The 22090-nt window shown below is 39.9% G+C and overlaps 1 protein-coding gene across 2 annotated transcripts in view; it reads right to left on the bottom strand.

The window, feature by feature from the left end:
- Positions 1-228: 228 nt before the first annotated feature.
- The window catches only part of ASMTL (acetylserotonin O-methyltransferase like), a 33556-nt gene continuing 11694 nt past the window's right edge, over positions 229-22090 (bottom strand). The window contains exons 7-13 of one of the 2 annotated variants that reach the window (XM_068395531.1): positions 17758-18184; positions 14333-14495; positions 12348-12532; positions 10230-10359; positions 8963-9106; positions 8270-8392; positions 229-484 (exon numbers count right to left, since the gene is read on the bottom strand). In XM_068395531.1, the coding sequence (XP_068251632.1) occupies positions 270-484; positions 8270-8392; positions 8963-9106; positions 10230-10359; positions 12348-12532; positions 14333-14495; positions 17758-18184 (1387 nt within the window). In that variant the 3' untranslated portion in view covers positions 229-269. Of the gene's footprint in view, positions 485-5404; positions 6610-8269; positions 8393-8962; positions 9107-10229; positions 10360-12347; positions 12533-14332; positions 14496-17757; positions 18185-22090 lie in introns of those variants that run through there. The other variant, XM_068395529.1, reaches the window with a different exon arrangement.

The raw sequence follows: 22090 nt of genomic DNA, 5'->3' as shown, positions 1-22090 counted from the left end.
ATAATACACATAACAGTGAAGTGGCTCCTGTGCTCACACAGGGTAAGGCACATGCAGTGTTACAGGACTGTATTTTGGATGTAATGAATGAAAGGCTGTGGTGCATATTCTCAGGCAGGCACACACAGTGTGGTATTTTTCTTTTTAAAAAAAGCTCGTAACAATGTTAATACTCTCATAGCACAACACAATGTGTGTAAGGCTGGGATAATTACAAAACATCAAACATGACTAGAGACATACAGATTTTACTACGAAATCAATTTTTTCTAGGTCTTAACGCAAAGAACGACATCTAACAAATTTCCTGTCAATCTGATCTTGACATTTGTGAATCCATGTTGTTCCAGTAAGCCTCGATATTCAGAGCCACTTCTCTCCTTTCCCTCTGTCTGCACAAGCATGTTCAAAGACTGCAGCAGAGCTCTGCTCCTGTTCTTCTTCTCCTCATCCAACACCATTTCAGCCAGCAAAATCCCACAGCCTAATTTAAAAACAAATACATGCAACAGCACTAATCCATTATCAGGCAAGAGAATTTCTGCTACCATACATAAGGGTGCAAACTACAAGACACAGGTAATTTATCATTTATGGATTTGCTCTGTTATTAAATGACTAATCCACCACTAAATGTATAATCCACTTCTCTCACAAAACCCAGGAAATTCCCTTCTACGCTATGGAGGCATCAAACACTCACATGTCAAGTCATGCCTCTGTTTTCAGAGGAAGAGGGGATGACCTCTGTACACTTGGCATGAGGGTTGTGGAAACCAGTAAGACAGAAAATAGTAGTTACATCTCTTTGGGGCATACTGTTGCTTCATGTTCATATTGAGATGGTGCCAACCAGAAAAAACGGTGGATGGCAAGCATTGTAGAAGCAGAGAAGTCGATGTTGTACATATTTCTGTAGGAACTGAGTTCTTTGTGGTGGGACTGACCTAGGGATGTGAGCAGAACTTAAATGATCCTGTTTACACACAGCCTCTTCCTCCTTCTTCAGACCCGTGAGGGGAAAGGGAAGACAAGAGTGGGCTATTGATAGAACAAGCATTGTTTTACTCATTGTCTTTTGGCCTTGCATCTTATCTGGTGGTTTCTCTTGGCACAGTGGGGGTAGGATGCCACCACTCAGATCAAAATAGCAGCATTTTACAGTGATTTTAGTACTACTGAGTGCTGCATAACATATCTTTCTGACCCTTAAGACAATCTCCTCAGAGCCATTCCTACCCGTACACCTCAGACATTTAACAATTGATTAAAAGTAAATTAAACATAACACTGCAGAGAAGAGACCAAGATCTGCGGATAAAATTGCTGTCTGAGACCTCGGTGTTAACTATCAGGAGTCAAGAAAGTCCTTCTGAGAGCTTATTAACAAATTCCCTTTTTCTTCCCCGTATCATCAGCTACCTTACTAAATTCAAGTTCAAGCCACCTACCCTGTGATGACCCAATGACACAGGTTTGCCTCACAAAGAAAAAGGATTAGCCAAGCATGTCTGAGGTGAGCCTGAAGCTACATTCTCTCTCTAGCAGGATTCTTCTGCCCTAATTCAGTCATCCATAAATCAGATAGCTGTATTTCACCTAGCCCTCTTAAATCTGCTCTGTCCACTATTAAATGTATAACCACTTTTATTAGGAAAAGCAGGACATTCCCTTTCACAGATGGACGAGATGAATCATCCTCTGAAAACGCCTGTTTTTCTACTGATTGGACAGCTCAAGGTGACTAGATGATTTGAACGCCTAACATTTAGGTACCTACAGTTAGGGCACTGAAGCCCATTTGTTATGATTCAGTGGTTTCTATTCCCCCTCCCCTTCCCGTGTGATTCTCCTTTGCCTTCAACAGAGGGACCTCGGAATCGCTGCTCCTGGTACACACCAAACGTTGCTAGGCAGAGTAATGCAGTAGGACTATCATTTCTAAGTCACTGTTATATTACAGCTTTGGAAGATGGTGTCCAAATTTTGTACACTCTGAAAGGAGGACACAAATAGAATGGTGTCCTGGTTTGGCCTAAACCAGGCCAATTTTCCTTCCAGTGATTTTTACTTTCAGCTAAGTCTCTTCTAAGTAACTGCACTTTCTGAAAGTAACTGCATGTTTTGCAGACAGTGTCTGCTTCTAGGACTGATAACGCTCGAAGTTTACAGTTATCACTGAGGCACTGGTAGGGATGTTGTGCAGAAAGGCTCTTGCTGTACTTATTCTTAGAGAAACCAAGGTCACTGCTTACGAGTGAAGAGCCAAAGGGGGGTCGCACCTGCAGGGAGGAACGGACAGGGCAGGTGACCCAAAACTGACCAACGAAGGTATTCCATCCAATACACGTCATTCTCAGTATAAAACGGGGGGATCACGAGGGTCTCGCTCTCTGGCCCCTTCCGCCTTTCCCTTGCTGCTTCTGCTGTGTTTGGGTGTTTCTGCTGCTTCGGGCTGCTTCTGCAGCTTGAGCCTTTGGCCAGTGTCCAGGGAGGACTCTGTTTTCCTGCTGCCCCCGATCCTGAGCTGTCCATCCCTGAATCCAGCTCTCGACCGTCGCTGGGCCCAGCCTGGGCCTTCCTGGAGCCTGCCCTGCAGTGCCGGTGGTGACGTGGCCGACATCAGGGGAGCTCGATCTTGGTTTTGTATATATTTGATTATTCCACTATTATTATTAAACTATAATAATGAAAAAGAGTGTATTAAAACTGTTTTAACTTTCCAACCCATAAGTCTCTCTCCCTTTTCCCTTTCCCTTTGGGTGGCGGGGGAGGAGGGTTAACAGAGAGCGTCTGCCTCAGGTTTAATAGCCGGCCCAGCTTTAAACCGTGACAGATTTATTGGCGCCCAACGTGGGGCTTGAGAGAAGCTCCAACAGGTTGCTCTGATAAGTTGAGTCCTGGCTCCGGCAGGAGGAGACCCGGAGAGCTCAGCTGAGAGACTATCAGATTTCTTCCTTTGAGATTTACGAGGGGTTGGAAATTAAAACAGACAGCTAAGATGATAATGAGCGCTGTGTTATCTCATCTCTTTATAGAGCTTTATACAGAGTTAAGTGTAATAATACCTTACTTGCCACATGCAGCATATTATTGCTTGCTTCTTATGAATGTTTACATGTGGTTTAACAGTGGGAGCTGCTCGAAATGTTTCGCTTTGCTATGGGGTTTGATACCGATTTATGCCGTGATAAACTGGGCAGTTACTATTCCGATCTCTTATCTCTATGACACAGTATAATTACAAATGGTAATTATAATGTGCCACAGAAAGTTATTTGGGACATCCAGATAACATCAGGGTAATCTGGAAAAATATACCCAGAAAGCACAGCCAATGTGGGAAGAACACCTTCAAAAATTAGACACAGGAAATTAAATTAGTACAGGGAAAAAGAAAAAAAAAAATTCTCTCTACAGTTAATGAAGATTTACTAATGTAATTGAAATTTCTTCATGAGAGGGACTGAAACAGAGCTAACTTTCAACCCTTTCAGGAAACATACTTTGATGAAGAAATCTTGGCCATGGCTTTATAGGAGGTAAAAATTAATGGTCATAACAGTCTTTTCTGAATTAGAAAGCCATTTAATCCAGATTATCATTATTTAGCAAGGACATAATTTCCATCCAAAAGATGGGGGGGAGTATGGAAGTAAAGTGCCAGTCCTCCAAAAACTTTTTTTAAAAAAACAAACCAAAACCCCACATTAAATACTTTCACTATCCAGGAGTCAGCTAACACATGCAAAACTGAACTGAGAGCTCACACAAAGGGGCTTAGCCATTAAATAGCTCTTCCTAAGCTTCTGCACTGGGTGGCTCAGATGACGTCCTACCCTTCGCTTCTGTCCCGTTACTTTTCCAGGCACAAGTACTGCTAATAGCTGTAACAAGGTCAAAAATTGATATAAAAATGATTGAGCTAGGACAGCCAACCAAGTTGTGTCTCTTCTTTCTTACAAACTTCCTCAAGGATTCTTACCTCAGCGTTCAGTGAGCAAGTGCTGAAGTTCCTGTTGCTATTATTCATCTATTGTGTCAACCCCCATGATTCTCCACCTCAAAAATTATTTTCTGTGCATCACATTTCCTCTAAACTGATGTTAAGGCAGAATATGGATAAAAGACAGCATCCTCGAGAAGGCATAGCTGAATGTCACTTCCCAAGCAGCAACAGAAAACCTACAGGCTTTTTGGCAGAAGTTCATTTGGATTTTAAACTTTAGCCCCTCATTCTTCATGTATTGATTAGTGAACAGGCCCAGATCTTTCTCAGTTATGCCTATTGCTGAGGAAGTCTTTTCAGTGTAACACCATTAAGTCCACTCCTTCTACCAGTCAGCAAAAGAGATCAGCTTTCTCCAGAGCAACTGAAAAACTTGATTTGGACATTAATGAGAGAAGACAAGTTTATAATTTCTCAGGTGACTGGGATATGTCAAATTATTATAGAACTGAAATGGACCACAGGAGATATGTAGTCCAACCTCCCACTCAAAGCAGGACAGCTCTACAGTCAGCTCAGCTTGTTCAGGGCCTTGGTCTCAGATCTTGAAGCCTCCAAGGACAGAGGTTCCACAACATCTCTGGGCAACCTGCTCCAATGCTTCATCATCCTGAGTGCAAAGCTGTGGTGCATTACCACAGACACCATGCCCAAGGGACTAATGCTTAGTGTGTATAGCATGTTGTGCTTTAATTACAGAGTATGTTGAGGCTGTGTGGTAGCCAAGCACATTCTATTCAAATTTTACAGTCAGATACATAGTACTTAGAGGCACAGTTTTAAAGGCTGTGACAGTTACACGTGTGCCAACTTCAGGATTGAAATTTCCTGACTCAAACACCTTACAGCAGCTTAAAGAACAGCGTTATGAACTTTATGAATTACTATGAGATAAGAAACATCTGATTGCTGGAATGAGTCTCAAAATACTAACCTGTTAAGCATAATGGCAAGCTTCATGTCAATATGGAAAAGAAAGTTATTTTAAATTTATTCAGTTGTTGAATATTTTGCATTTTTTACAGATGAGATCAGTCAAATTACCATTCATAAAAACTTTCTGCTAAGAATTAAAAACCCCAATCTGGTAAAAGTCTGACATTTCCCTGACTTTGTGCAGCTGAAATGCTCTGTAGTAAGCCTGTTTCTCATGATGAATTGAATCACTGTGGCACTTTTGCTTTACTCGGTGCTCAAAGAGCAAAGTAACTTCTGATTAAGTAACATAAAAGAGTCTACCAGGCAGATGCAACTCTTGACCTTGCTCATCAACTCTCTTTGATTTCCTGAGGTTGGTGATTCAGCATATGCATGGCCTCTTTCACCCTGGTTTATTGGGATTATTGCTGGAGAAGTGTGACAGGCAAGAAACTCACAACTGATAGAGCAGAAAGCTAGTTTGAAAGTGCAACTTTAATCTCCAGGAAGGCTTCCACTACAAAGTACACTTCAAGTACAAAAAATAAATATCAATGAAGTATCAGGGAAAAATAAACATTAGGAGAGGTGACATTAGTGACAAATTACTTGAAGAAATGGGATACAGTATGTGCTTCTCCAATTAAAGACAGGAACATGAAGAAACTTCTATTTTTAATTTTCATGAGAGAATTCACACATAAATACTAAAACTCATCTCAACTAATGAGGCAGAAAGCATATATGGCCATTTAACTATATTCAGAAAAAAAAAATCAAACTGACAGGAACGGACAGGTACAGCTCTCAACTGCAGCCATTGTGGGTACATACTGTGGCTGGAGGTCAGAAGCTGCTGAAGTTTCTCTGTGACACTATAGCTGCTGTAGGACAAAGCTCAAACATGTTCCTATTTTCATTTTTGCCTGCGGAAGAAGTGCTTAAATAAGGGTATCCTCAAGAGGTTTTTGAGTAAAGCCCCACAGAAAAGTGAAAAAGAGGACTAGCATCCCCAAATTCATACAGGTGGCACAGTATTTATTTTTTCATTTCTGATAAAAATGAGCAGTAACCACTGACTACACTGCAGAGGGAGAATTCTCTTTAATTTTAAGGTCCAAGAAAACTAAGGTATTAATGTGGCTCATAAAGGCTTGTAGTTTTAACTTGCCAAGCTATACAGCTGTGTCAAGTCTAAGCTTAATACGGTCTGCAAACTAGCCAAAAGAACTGGACATGAAGGTATGTAATACACAGGAGTTTTGGCCTGCCCCAGACACTTTTTAAATGCATAGAACTCACTCCTGCAGAAGCTGCAAGTCCAACTTTTATTCAAGGCCTGTAACAACTATGCTTCAGATAAAGGGTCAAAATGATCCTAAACTGACAATATGTGCTGGCTGATGATGGGTATATTGCACACGTGTTGTAAAAACTCAGCATCCCAGTTTGCTTCTGGGCACACTATGGTGACAGATTCTTCTTGAAGCACAAAACAGCATCTAGTAAGTTTCCTGTGATCTTAATTTGTACATTTGTGAATTCATATTTCTCCAGCAGCTGTTTATATTCTGAGCTACTTCTCTGCTTGCCTTCAGTCATACTGAGCGACTGTAGTACAGCTCTAGCAGGGTGCGTCTTCTGTTCATCAAGCACAATTTCTGCCACTAGCAAGGCACTTCCTGCATTTCCAAAACAACCAAAAGTGGTTCAGTAAAGTATTTCTAGCTTCAAGTTTTTACTGTTTTGTTCAGAGACAGTTATAGAGGTCCCTCAGACTAGGGTTGTTTTAATGGTCTTCAGTGGAAATCAGTGACAGAACTTTACTTTCAGTAATCTCCTCCTGGAAGCAACCATTAATTGTTAAAAGGAAGGAGGAGTTTAGAGCACTGTCTCCACTTCAATGAAGTTAGATCACTTCCTGACTACGGTCTTAAACTCAGTCCTGTTTCCATTTGAACCAAGCAACTCCTGTAAGCATCTGTCATACCCCAGTCTTCGCAAAAGAAGATTAAGACAGTCACCTACAATTTTCTTTCATAATTTATAAACAGGATTATGCTTTATGGCCTAGATCTGATTTTGAATGCTCTCCTATGAAACAAACTTCATAATTACAGTTAATCCTGTTGGATTAAGCGATCAGTTCATCTTAGCAGTCAGGCTTTTCTGCTTTTTTTCTTCTCCTTCGATCTTTAATACTGTCCAAATATGGGTCAACAGTGTGTCCTGGCAGCCAAAAGGGCCAACCATGTCCTGGGGTGCATCAAGCACAGCATGGCTAGCCGGTCGAGGGAGATGATTGTCCCACCATACACCACACTGGTGCAGCCCCACCTCGAGTACTGTGTGCAGTTTTGGGCACCTCTATATAACAATGACATCAAACTATTAGAGTGTGTCCAGAAGAGGGTGACCAAGATGGTGAAAGGCCTCAAGGGCAAGACTTACGAGGAGCAGCTGAGGTCCCTTGGTTTGTTCAGCTTGGAGAAGAGAAGGGGTGACCTCCTCACAGTCTACAACTTCCTCAAGACAGACAGCAGAAAGGGAGGTGCTGATCTCCTCTCTCTGGTGACCAGCAATAGGACACGAGGAAATGGAATGAAGCTACACCAGGGGAAGTTCAGGTTGGACATTAGGAAAAGGTTCTTCACGGGGAAGAGTGATCGATCACTGGAAAAGATTCCCCAGGGAAGTGGTCACGGCACCAAGCCTGTCAGCGTTCAAGGAGTGTCTGGACAACGCTCTTAGTCATACTTAGTCATACTAGTTTTAGGTAGTCCTGCAAGGAGCAGGGAGTTGGACTTGATGATCCTTATTGGTCCCTTCCAACTCAAGATACCCTCATTCTATGATTCAAATGTAGGAGAAAGAAGAGACTACATATTTCTCACAAAATCTGTGCATAAAGTAGTGCTGAACTCCAGTTTACCATATCCTGGGCACTGCTGAGATTGCAAAACAATAGCAAAACAAACTTCTTGATTAACCTAAAGGAACTTTAGTTAGACTACTTGTATGTATAGAAATAAGCATATGCTTAGTTATTTGATGATACTGGGCTTTGTAAGAAAGACTGGGCCTAGCAGAGATAGCGGAGATGACATAGTTGTATGTGAAGTCTGCAACCATAGTAAGGGCTTATTTTATGTAGTTTTATTAGCAGCTGTGTTTCCTTTTTTTTTTTTCTTAGTAGGTATTATCATAATGCAAGCATAGACATTCGAGCAAAGGCTACGATTGGACAGAAAAATATGCTTTTTAAATATGAACTTCTTATGATTACTCATTATGTTTATGCATTAACATACACCTTTAAGCCCACAAGATGAAAAAACTTACCTGGTTTGCAAACTGCTGATATCTTGCTTAAGAGCATGTGTATCTTTTCATCAGGCCAGTCATGAAGAACACGTGAAAGGATATAAAGATCTGCTTCTGGAAGGTTATCCTTGAAGAAGTCACCTGTTGGAAAGCAGAGTTAGTACATTCCTACAGAAACCACAGAGTACATTCCTACAAAATGAAATGAAAATATTACAGAGGAACTAGGAGCTTCAGCAGAGGTAAAGAAAAAAGAATGAACAAGTACAGGGATGCACTGATTTGCAGATGAGGAAAGTGTCATTAAAGAGAAGAGCCCAGATCACATGTAAGAATTCTGTAACACATAAAAATGGAGAGAAAGCCTAGAGCAAGGAAGGAGACAAAGTCCTTCGTAACCACCATGTTGATCTTGCCTAGAGAAAAAAAGCCTGAGACAAGGAAATGCAGCCTCTACTCCCAGTGGTACTCAAAAATGACTAATTCATACTTCCTTATTTATCCACATTCTCCAACCATAGCCAGTTCGTTTTTATCCCTACGGGCCTGAGAAATACAATGTCCCCATTGAGCATGGGTGACCCTACAGTGCCTTGTACTAAGACACGTTTGGGGTTGGAGCAGGGTAGCACACCATCTTCTGCAGCAAAAAAGCCTGCTCTGTGCTCCAGGATAACAGAAGTAAGACAAAAGTTCATATGTTACATTTACCTGATACAAATGTCACGGCAGCTGTGCATTGTCCTGAAGGCTGAAAGTCAGAGGTGTTTGGAATTACTTCTGGAAGGTCAAATACTGTGACCTTGAGATTTGGGTATATCTGTACTAATTCATGAGCCAGAGCTCCGGTGCAACCTGTTGAAAGTTTAAAAAAGTCAAATCAAGTCTTTTCTCACAGCATTTTCAGACATTTTTAAAGACAAGGCTGTACAGAACATTGAAATAGAGACATCAAATCAGATTTAGAGGTAGATGGTCAGCTCCACAATTAACACAGGCAATAGCACTTCCTGGTGGCTAGAGCAATGCTTTAAAGCTTGGGGAATGCAGGCATGACTCCCTACTGTCATAGAATTGCTAATATGACCTTTGCTACCAGTACCTCAGGGGGTTTTTGGGGTAGAAGAACATCAATGAAAGGGCAAGGACTTGTAATTTGTGAATGAAGAGCACTAGAACTATTTGCCATTTACAAAGCACTGATATCTGAAGTTTGACAAATACTCTCCAGCATGGTGAAGGATAGGGATGGTAAAGTCTTGGAGTCTCTGCACAAGTGGCAAAGGTTGCACCGGTATTGTGTCAATTCCTCTGACATGCTGTCCACCTCCCCAGGCACTAAGTAAAGTGTTCTTCCTTCAGTGGATCTTTCCCTATATAATAACACTCCCTCTGTGCAACTCCTAGCACAGGGTAAAAAAGGACACTAATAAAAAGTTTCTTCAGATGTATCATTGGTCTTTACCAATTTTGCTGGTCATCTTAGATATTAATAATTAAAACATACAAAATACTTAAATCCATTCTAAAAGAATCTAACCTTTTTGTTCTAGCAGTGCAGTGTTTCAAGTTTGACATTCCAATATAGAAAGGTTCAGAAATAAATCCTTCATTGATTTTGAAAATCTTGGACATGCCAAAGGACAGCAACAGCACAGCTGAAAATGGAGCTCCCAGCCCAATATTCTATCAGCTGAACCACAAACCATCTTGTTTTCTGTGCTATGTGTCAGTATGTAACTGATTGTGACAAACATTCACTTATTTCAAACTACTCAAATACCATTTAAGTAACATTGCTTTCAGTTAACTGCACTAAATCCTTTTATTCTGACATTACAATACCAGAAAAACAACAGTAGACAGTATTACTGCAGTTCCAGTAAAAAAAATATACATAAGTTTTAAGTAATAAAATATAGAACTGAAATCAAGCTTTTCCCTTTAATATGTATACCAGTGCAATTACAGGCAATACCTCCTAAATCACAAGCAGATTTAAACTGCGAAAGATCAAATGCTGTAGCCACATCTCTTGCTGTTAGGTGGGCAATGCTGTGCATGGCAGCCATAAAACGTTGCTTCACCTCCTGGCTGTGATAGTAGTCCTAAGATGGGAAAAAAGCACAGTAACTGAAGTTTATTTTCATTACTTAACTAAAACTATGTACTACCAAGGCAGTAGGTGCACACCATTAACATTAGAATTCTAAAATTAAAATATCAGTAAAAAGTGCCATTGACTAGTTGCTCATCCAAATCCTTTGCTGTTTCACTGTAGTGATAAGCAGATTTTTGCATCCTCTCCAAAATTCTGATCACACAGATATCTTCTGCAGTGCATCTCAAAGGACATGCACTTGGCTGGTTTGAACCTGATCTTGGTGATGTCCCAAGGGATGTTAAATTCAATACTTCTGCCCACTAAATCTGGGGCAGCATAGCAGGAAGAAAGGATAATCTGAAAAGTGCTTTTTAAAGAAATACTGTGCCTTTGATACATATTTACTAACACATTTGCTCCACAGCAAGATTGAAGTCTCTAGACTTAAACTGTTCAAAATGACAGATTGAGTTTTTTCTTTCAGTCTCCTAAAGCGTTCCTTCTTCATATACTCACAAATTGCTTTCATTTAATTCTGATATTTATTCTCCCAGGATAGGAAAATAACAGATGATTGGACCATAACTTAAAACCAGAAACATTAAAGCTCATGCTGGGTTTTTTGATTAGATGAGAAGTAAGCATTTAGCATCAGAACCTCATGCCTTTACCTCTGAAATGATACATAAGCATGAATCCCTTTATGTCTCACTTTCGTACAGATTTCATCAGTTATATCTGTCTTTACAGCTACCATGAAGTGGAATTATCTCCGGGCTGTGGTATGCACAGTGCCATAGGCAGCCCATATATTCTGCTTGGACATACTATCCTGTACACATACGGAGCCCAGGCCTGAACTCTCAGTGACTCCTGCCACAAGCATCATCCAAGCAAACTCAAGTTGGTAATCCAGATGTTTAATAAGGGATGAGATTCAGTTCACCTGCATTAAAACACTGAGTTTGCACATGAATTTAAGCATCTACTGCAACAGCTATACTAAAGCAAAGTACCTAAACTCCCTTTTAAATAGCCTTTGAAGGATTCCTACAGGAGGTTCTGTCCACCAGTAATCTAGGTACTAACGCTAGGCTAACAGGACCTTCTTAAGTCTCAAAACCCCTTATTTCCTTCCATCAACTGTATATGAAGAATGTAGACATCTTCTTTAGGAGACCGGCTTCATCAGCATCTGGAAGTTAAGTACAAATTAAGAACCTCAGGATGCAGTCTGAAGTACACTTTAAGCCAGCACTGCCGTCAGAGATGAAGTCCTGACATATTCACCTGCTCACTCTATTAGCCCTCTCCTTAAACAGGCACAAATATTTTTGTCCCCCAACCTGCTTCACCAGGTGGATAACTGACATTAGGCTAGCTAGAACCCTAAGTGACCCTAACACATCCACCTGGGCTAGCATTGGAACAGGAATGCTACAGACATGGAAACAGATGGAAGAAAGGATTACAATCCTTATCAGCAACATACACCAGCCTGAAGCACATACAAAGCTACAAACCTTCATGAAAGACTGGATCCCTTCTCCACTGCATCAACACAAAGCAACTTTGAAAATAGCTTCGATTACACAGCCAGCACAGATTGAACTGGATGTACATCAGTACCAAGTGACTGGCATCCAAAATGGAAGGAGTGCATGTGTGATAAGGTACTATCTGGTGTTATACAGAGGACACATAAATATAATCAGGCTCAGAGGTTGTTCCGAAAGTGTGTTAGCTGGATGGGCAACACTTTAGCCAGAGAATTTTCAGCAGCACTTGAATTTCCCAGTATATTCTGTGACTGCTCCAGGACTTCAGAGCCTAAAGTTGAAGGGAACAGAAGCCTGAGACCAGAGAGTTGCATTGTGTTTCCACCATTTCTGAGACTGATCAACTTTCTTACACAGCTCAGTCTCCATTTGCCCCCAGATCAGTTCTGGGCTCCTCACAGTCAGCTTTGATACAAATAAGAGTTTACATTACCTCAAATAAATCCTTTGCTTTCTTTCCAAAGGCTCGATGGTTCTGCCTGCTGCCTTCTTTGACAGCAGACTCCAAGTTTGTAAATAGAGGCCAAACATGGTCGTTAGAGTGCATAATGTAGCCATGAAGTGAGTATTCACCATCTGAGGTCAGGTAGGTATTTGCTGAATCGGTATTACTGTAACCTTATGGGAAGAAAACAATTGTTACCAGCTTTGTTTCAGTACTTCACAACTGTCATCTAAAGTCCGAAGGCATGTTTTCCTGTATAGCTGTCAAATAGCTAGCAAATCCTGATCTTAGGATCATATTGTTTTTCGTGCAAAGATTTCTAGGAAATAATTCTAAAGGTCTTCCCATTCTTAAAGGAGCAGGTACTTTGTTTATAAAAAGAACTTAGATGCTGGAGGATATAGATATGCACCAATTTTTTATTTTTACTTTTTTTTTTTTTAAACCAGAGTACCTGAGTTATACACCTGATATTCAAGGGAGAGTATTAGAAATTCCTCATTCTTGACTGCATTTTTCCTTAGATTATGGCTTCTCCTTCCCTTAAATTCAAGCGTTCTCCAGTATGTTTTGCCTTTAAGGCTTTCTCCTTGGTCTTGTCCTCTAACAGAGTTGAAAGCCTCCTTTACTTCCTTTTCTTGGCACTTGACCATTTCAAGTCTTACTATGTAAATGATGTATATGGAAACTTGTAACTACACAGTACAGACTGAAAAAGTTAATCCTAATACTGACTCCCACACCTACATACACCTTCAAGCACTGTTCCAGTTAGGGGCACTAAAATTTAAGCTGTTGTCCATGAAACGGGACACATTCCAGAGCTCTCATTGTTAAAACCCTGATTCTCTGCTGAAGACTGACTCTGCACTGCTGCAGCAGGTAACAGAATTAGATAGAATTTAGATAGAATCATAAAATAATTTAGGTTGGAAACAACCTTTAAGATTATCAAATCCAACCATTAACCTAACACTGCCAAGTCCACCACTAAACCATGTCTCTAAGCACCACATCTACATGTCTTTTAAATACCTCCAGGGATGGTGACTCAACCACTTCCCTGGACAGCCTGTTCCATGGCTTGATAACTTCTTTTGGTGAAGGAATTTTTTCTAATACCCAATATAAACCTCCCCTGCACAACTTGAGGCCATTTCCTCTTGTCCTATCACTTGTTACCTAGGAAAAGAGACCAACACCCACCTCGCTACAATCTCCTTGCAGGTAGTTGTAGAGCACGATAAGGTCTCCCCTGAGCCTCCTTTTCTCCAGGCTAAACAACCCCACTTCCCTCATAAGACTTGTGCTCTAGACCCTTCACCAGCTTCATTGCCCTTCTTTGGACTCGCTCCAGCACCTCAATGTCTCTCTTGTAGTGACGGGCCCAAAACTGAACACAGGATTCAAGGCGCGGCCTCACCAGTGCTGAGTACAGGGGGCGATCACTTCCCTAGTCCTGCTGGCCACACTAGTTCTGATACAAGCCAAGATGCTGTTGGGTTCTTGGCCACCTGGACACACTGCTGGCTCATGTTCAGCCAGCTATCAATCAACATCCCCAGGTCCTTTTCCACTGGGCAGCTTTCCAGCCACTCTTTCCCAAGCCTGTAGCGTTGCATGGGGTTGTGACCCAACTGCAGATAACACATCTGAGCTATTATGCTGCTCCCTAGGACTGCCCCCATAACTTTTTCTTAGAAATTTGGTCAGTACTACGTCCAGAGAGCAAAAGCAATCTAAGGATTCCTCAAAGACCTGAATGTGTTCATTAGATAAAGGCCGCCCCGCCCCAAATAAAACAATTCCAGCTACTAATAGTGAAAGCAAAGAAGCGACAATTCATTCCCTTTTCCCACAAATCCAAGTTACCCACAATATCAAGTCAGACCCTGAGACCTTCAAAGCACCTCTTCCAGTCCTGCGTGTCTTTCAGTACTATATGCAGTTGGAGGGAAGGAGAAATTAGTCACCTTGTGGTGTCTTCTCCAGTAATTCAAGAGCAGCACATGCATCAAGGAGTCGTTCTGTTCCACACACAGAGGTTCCAACCTCATTTGCAATATCCACAGCCTTCAGTGGACCTTTAGCTTTCAGATGATCAAATATCTTCAGCTTAGAGGCTACAAACAGAGCCTACATGTAGGCAAAAACCTGTCAGCATGCTGTGCTTAAAAGACTGTAATAAAGACACAAAAGAACTATACCTTTTGACTAGAATTATTCTACACAACTACTGTTCTTTAAGAAGTGCAACACAGTTTAACAAAACTCCTAAAAATTGCTATGATGCATTTCCTTCCTTCTCAGAGGGTTTCACTATCTTAGCCAAGTAACAGAATTTTGAAGAAAGGTGTTTGGGAGAAAACGGAACTCAAAATATTCTGGAATGCAGCCTACTGATTTTGTATGAAGACCACCTCTTTATTCAGATATTTAGCACATCCCCATCTATAAGCTTGTTCCATAAGGTCAAACATTCTTAAGGATCTGAACCAATTCCAAAAATCAAATTAAATTTGATTTATCCAAAATATAAGGAACCGGAAAGCTCCACTAAGGCAGTGTAGCAGCTTCAGTTGCTATAATACTGGTCTTTGTTTAATAAAAATTAAGGGGAAAAAAAAAAGAATAAAACTTCAGAGCACAACTGTACTACATGCACACCTTAATAGGACATGTACACATGGAATCAGGAACAGAGAAGAGCTAGTACCTGATGGTGAAGAAAAACCCATGGGCAATGCAGCTGTCTGAGCTGAAAAACTTAACTGAATGCATAGAGATATGCTAACCAAATCAGAGAAGAAAGTTAATGATATGTGACAATATATACCTCTCCATTTGAAATTAATTTGCAATTATGCAGTTTCAGTATTCTGAAACAGTTAAAACACCTAAAACCTAGGAACTTATATAGAGCACAAGAGTGGAAGCACACACAGCAGTCACAGAATCCATTTCTTTGCAAATGCGGGCAACTATAATGTACCTAAAAATCAAAGGCAGTAAAGGAAAAAAAAATGGACTGACATTCTGTTTAATAAAAATCAAATGGAAAAAAAGAGATTAACTTTGAGAGGAAGGTCTGGTACTGTATGTTTATTTATTTTATCAACTTCATCCTCTTTTTACAGTTTCCTGTTATTCTAATAAGAACGTATAGCTGGGATTTATTGTAATCTGGGTTTTCACAATACTGAGCCAATTCCATCTAGTCTACAACCATTTGGCTTCTAAGACCTGCCAATCTTTGGACTTATACCACCTGGAAACTCTAAGAACAGGAAAGAGAAGGTCAGAAGATAGGGTCAAAAACTTGGCTGATCCAAACCACTCTTTCTACCATTCTGTAATTCTCAGTTCAAGAAGGGGAAAAAAAAAAAAAAAAAAATAAAAGAAAAAATCCCAAAGATCTGAGTACAAAGCAGACTATGCAAATTCAGAACATATTAAGTTTTGAGAAAGTACAATTTAACCCTGACCCACTCCTCCTCTTCAACAGCAGCTGTTCAGAGTAAAATAGGCAGCAACATCTTCGCCTGCAAGAGATTTCACCCTGCTTTATGAAGTCCTTGAAAAAACACTGAAGGATCAAAATGATATAGAACTTGAGAGCTTTTGTGAAACTAAATGCTTTTGTTCTCTTATCCCTATGCTACAAGTGGAGAGATGATGAGTTTTGTCAGATCACAGGAAGCGTTCATTGCAACTCGTAATTCTACAAAGACCCAAGCCCTGAGGAAAAAAAATTCCCACTAGTTCAATGTGAAGCTCAGCACTTCATACTATGACTTTACATTGGATTAGTGGGAAAGGAAAGCTTCTGCTTCTGTTTACAGACTCCACCGTCTTTCACTGCACAAAACTGAATTCGGCATCACATCACTGTAAACAGTGTACATAATGTGCAACAAAATGCTGATGACTCTCCACAACAAAATGCTGATGATTCTCCATATTTTTTTTTACTTAAATTGAAGAAATGCTAAGCATTATCTCACCCATTCAAATACACGAAAACTCGCTCCCTATGGATACACAAGGAAGTTCACAAACACAGCAATCTCAAGGCTGCTTTATTCCATCTCTCAATACTGCTTTGCATACCTGCAAGCAGCACGCCCACAGATCTACAGTGACCACAGTATGGTTTTCTTTCAGATCTGGGTACAACTTTCTGCTGTTTCAGCAAAACCATTGTCCACTATCTTGCATGTTTCCTTCCATCCCCCCTCAAACTTGTTATCTCTTTAGTTCTGGGTTTGTCATTTCACTGCCACTTCAGCAGTTTTTTCACTTCTTCCTAAAACATGAATGATTTGATGGAGACAGTGATCTCTAGATTGACTGGTGGTCACTTCTCCTTCACTATTGTCTTCACTACCCTGGACCTGTGAGTAGAAAACTTGGCAGCACTTAAAATGTCCAGCTACTCTTTCTCATCACACTTGGCTCCTACACAGAGCACGTGACCTTCTGTTTGTAAGTTATATGTACGTCTCCCTCAGATACTGCATGGACATTATCAGCTAAACATACCTGGAACATGAAACAGGGTATAAAAAAAAAAAATAATCTCCTTAATAGACAATAAAAAAAATTAAGGTCTTCCACAGAATTCTAATGCTAAGCACTAAAAGTTAGAAAGGAAATATAATGTATACAATTCCTGTCACAGTTTAAGTCAGGTAAGTTAACCACATGAAATGCTTTCTTTGCAGAGAATCTAAAGGTAACTTCCTGCTTGATTATGCTCTTGTGATCAGTTAAAAAAAAAAAAACACAAAAAACAAAACAAAACCCACAAACTCTGTAATTAGTGAGACATTTCTTAAAAGCATTTTGAAGTTTCCCTACAACATTCCACTTTCCATTTAGAGTAAATGTTCCAATTCTGAAGTTACTGTTATCCTGAAGCCTCCCAATTACACCAGAGCCTGAATCACTGATATAGCTAATGGGATATAAATCATGATCTTGCATAAACTGCATTTAATTAGACAAGATGACAAAAGGCACATATAGGAGGCAAGAGGGTACTCTTTCCAGACACCCTGGAAGTACAATTGCACTGTTCACACCTGAGGACAATCATGCAAGGACAAAAAAATTCTGAGGACTTTTTTTTCCCCTCTCAACAGACAAAAATTTTTATCAAATCGGTAACTGAAATTTCATAGAACAGATAAAAGCAAATACCAAAAACCAGTGTTTGCACTGCACAAGAAGTTTCAGGTACCTTAGATTCTCTGGTACTTCTGTGGTCCTTTTATACTAAATATTAATATATTCTTACCCCAGCTCAAGTATTTCACATTACCTGCTATATATTGAAGTCCAATGAAACAATCATATCAGTCAGAAATGTAATGAGTAGTTCTATTTTTTCCCTTACCTTTGAAGCTCTAAAACCATCCACCAGCTCTAGAATTTTAGATGGAAGTTTTGCTGCAGTTTCTGACACTCCATTCTGATTTTCCAAAGGTACCACAAAACCAGTTCTGATACTAGAACTGTTTTCGGAATTGTAAATAGCTCCTGAGGAACACATCCCACTGCTGTCCAACTTACTGTCACCTTTATGCTCTGTGAAATTTGAAGATTCACTTTCTCCATCACTTAAGTTCTCAAAAGTGTCCACAGAAGGGATAGAGTCATACTTCTTGTGTTGCACATTATGTTTAGGGGGAGGATAGTACAATTCTGCTAGCTTTTTGCAGAAGTGATTCAGAGGAAATCCCACCACATTCAAGAAGTCTCCGTGGACATACTCAACTAACATTCCACCAAGGGCCTGGATTCCATATCCACCAGCCTTGTCCCTGGGGGAGAGAAAGCAAAAATGACATATATCTAATTAACGTTAACAGTAAAGGTAGCACAGAATGCAAATAATCCACCAGTACTGCAGAGTCTGGAATAAAGACTAGGGTACTCAAGTTAGAGGTGGATTAAATCTACTAGTTAGGCTCAACACTTCAATTTACAAATCACAAGATAAATATAAGGATCAGTATTTCTTCTAAGGGCAAGTAGCCCAAGGTCTTTATGCTTCAGATGGTCTTTATGCTTCAGTCACCTAAGCAGGAGGCACTTCAGCTGGCTGCAGTCAGATTGTGTTGCCATAGGTTACCCAGCATTCTCCAAGTCCTGGCTACCAAAAAGGTAAAGGCAAGCGTCACTGAGACCAACGTTGCCACTGGGTCACCCAGCTGCATACTGACCCTAGTTCTATTCCGTAAGATGCTGAAGGGCCAAAAGGAGCTCACGCTGAAGAAGACATAACTCAAACAATTGTAGTATGCGTCTTGCGAATCTCAGTCATAGGAGTATCTAAAATGAGGATCAGGAGGATAGGACTTTCTTGGGGAGAAACAACATATTCAAATACAAAATCCACTACTATCCCATTCAGCCCTATCCAATTCTTGTGTAACCCTCTGAGATATGAGTTGTGGTTCACAACACTGTGCTCTTAAATGTCATGGTAAGGCTAGCAATTTAGCACAGGGATGTATTTTCACAGAAACTAACCTTGTAAATCTAATTTGTCTTTAGGTGTAATTATGCAAATTCCACTGTGTGGAATGGAAATGTGTACAGGCAGACAAGCTGCAATAGACCCAACAATTTTACTGTTCACATTTAAGGAACAAGGCAGTTACAAGTATGCTTACTACATGATAACACCAGAATCTGAAAGCCTAAGTCAGCAAGCTTTGAAACCAAAGGTCAGTCAGTCTCAGATCTATTAACTTCAGATAGTATGGAATTATGCAAACTACTTGTAAAAGAAGGTTACTACACAAAGAAGATCGTAGATTTTTCATCTTAGATTTGATCAGAACCAGCTTTTTACATTTTCAGAACTTATTTCTGGATTGCCTTTCCAATAGTCTCCTAAGAGAAACAATGAATCAGTATCCCAGCAAATGGGATTTTTTACTTGCTTTAACTAGGGAATGGGGCTTTTCCTTTAATCTTGCATTTTAAACACCGTCTAGTTTTGTCGTTGTTTAAATTATTCCTTCTTTTATAACATATATAAGACTGACACCATCTAAACTAGGAATATTCTAATGACTAAAAAGTCTTTTCATTTTTAAATGAAGTTGCAGTCCAGTAGGATGAGGTCAGTCTGGTATATGCTGACAAGGAGGCAAAAAACATTGTGACCATCAGAAGTAGTGGTATACTGCAAGCAAGGACATTAACACAATTGGCCACATGTTGTTTATTTTTATACAAAACTTTACATTCTGGCATTAGATCCTGAGTAGTATTCTCTACCACAGCTATAGCTTCTAGTCCAAAGGCATGAGGCTATGTAGTTAGTAACAGTTCCATCAATTTTTCAACAAGTGTCTTCCATGCTAAAACACAGAATATATCAGTACTTACACAGCTCTCATAACTAACTCTGGCAAATGTGACTGGCTTTTATAACTGGATACTTTTATTAGCATAGTGTTATAAATGAAGCCTTAAATTTAGTGCTATAGACAGCATCAGTTAATTTGTGTTATAATAAAAAAATACAGCTCAAAAATACACCGTTTGACAAACATAAGATAACTGCTGCAACCAAAACATTTTTCAGTAACTGACTGTTGTAGGGGATACATTATTTCAGCAGGAATGTGTACAACATCCACTGATTTTTAAAAAAAAAAAAAAAAACAAAACTCAAACAAAAGAAAAAAAAACCAACACAACCAACCAACAAACCAACCCACACACAATACAGCAGGCATGTGTGCAACATCCACTGATTTTTTTTTTTTTTAAAAGAAACACAATCAAATGCGCACACAATACAACAGGGGAAAAATATTAAGAAAGAGGTAAAACAGAGGTAACTCTTGAAAATGCAACATTAAAGCACATTTCCTTTATTAACTGTAGAACTTCAGTCATGCCACAAAACAGTATATCCATGTATACAGTATGTGAATTGTCCAACACAGAGCCAATGATCAAATAAATTACTGTTGTGCTAACAAGCACTCCTGCTCCTACAGATGAAAGGAGATGCTTGGTTGGGTTTTAGGTGGGTTTCCAAAGGCAAGAACACATGTATGACAGTTACACACATCTTGGCCCATACAGTCACATTAGCAGAAATACAGGCAAATCTCAGCCACATTAGACAGAGTCCATCTGAGCTAGTGACTGGGCTTCACTAACAGTCAGATAGATACAGGTACAGCACTGACAAAATTCATCTTTACTGAAGCAAACATTTAAAATACATTAGAAGCTGTACACTAATTTCTTGCATCTCTATCAACTATTAGTTAATTGATTGGATACCCAAGCTCAGTCATCTTCACTTCTCATATCTACAGGTAAGTCCCACCTTCAGTTCCTTTAAATATGAAGTTAGTGGTTTTGTAGAGCAGAGAGACTGGCATGACAGTGGTAAGGAGAAGCAGAATCGGTCACCTATCTCTTGGGAGAGGAAACAGCTAAATGCTTGGTCAGCATACACACATCATGGAACCAGTCAGAGATGAGTTTCCATTTGCAAAGGAACTTGGAGAAGAGCAGAGGTAGGCAGGTACAAGAAAAAGATTTACTAGTAAGTTCTGGTGAATGTAGAACAACTATTTCATACAGAGGAGTCAACTGTAGCAACATGATGTATTAAAAGCAAGATTCAAAGTTATTTCTAGTGTAAGAACAGTACAGCTCCCCTTAGTTCTGTAATTCTGCACTTGGAAGGTTTTTGCTCTTAAGCCCTAAGAGCTGATAAACTCAAGCTATCCATGGGCACATTTGTGCTGTGAGACTGTAATTATTCACAGCAACTAAAAGATGCATTTGCTATAGCTTTGAAGAAAACTCTCAAGAGAAATCATTCAAGGGAAGAAAGTTAGACATTTGTATTCTACATTTTATTACATCATAGTTAAGTCTGAAACTGTAGAGCTCCAGCCTCTGTAATCACCTCTTTCAATAGGGTAGTAGTGCAGTAGGGTCCTTTGGTTTCATTGCCACCATTCAGAGCAGAGCTACCAAAAACCACATAGGATCTTCAGACTGGAAGTTGTGAGCAGAGACAGAGGAAGTTGTTCACAAGGGAAAGATTACAAAATAAAAAGCTGGGTCAAAGAGGCTGGCAGAAACTAAGTCTACTCATTACACAAGCCCAAACCAGTTAGGATTACTATGGTCCAGCCCTCTTTCTACAGAGGGCCAGAAAAGAAGAAAGAGACCCTGCCAGCAGGCAGAATATCCTTGGTTGGAAAGAGGAAAAGGAATAAAACAGAAAGGGAAAGGCTATCTTTCTGCAGCCAAAATTTTTGAGGGGTTTTTATAGCCTCATCACAGTCTACCTTGAGATAGTGCTTTTCCTTCCTCCCTTATTCATACTTTGTCAGCTACATGCTTTTCGAATTAGCTCCTGTGTCACCAGTGACTTTTAAAATACTATATATGCCAGTTTTGTCCTTGCTATAAAAAGAACTCGATCCAATCCTCAACAGCATGAGTCAATTATCTTTTAATTTTTCATGTGATCATTAAGTCTTGTATGATTCCACAAAATTAAGTAGCCATTAAAAAAAATAAACAAATGGTCACTTGAACTGCAATAGTGTTCACAAAAACCTCTATGCACATAAATGTGCAACCAGTATGAGTGCCCATGGAGGAAGGGACAAAAAACCCAACCAAACAAAAGACCCCCATGAGAGACTTCCCCTTACTGTTTTGCAAAAATTATA

The sequence above is a fragment of the Nyctibius grandis genome, chromosome 2, assembly GCF_013368605.1.
Source record: "Nyctibius grandis isolate bNycGra1 chromosome 2, bNycGra1.pri, whole genome shotgun sequence".
Taxonomy (NCBI): Eukaryota; Metazoa; Chordata; class Aves; order Nyctibiiformes; family Nyctibiidae; genus Nyctibius; species Nyctibius grandis.
This window is presented reverse-complemented; position numbering and strand designations above follow the sequence as displayed.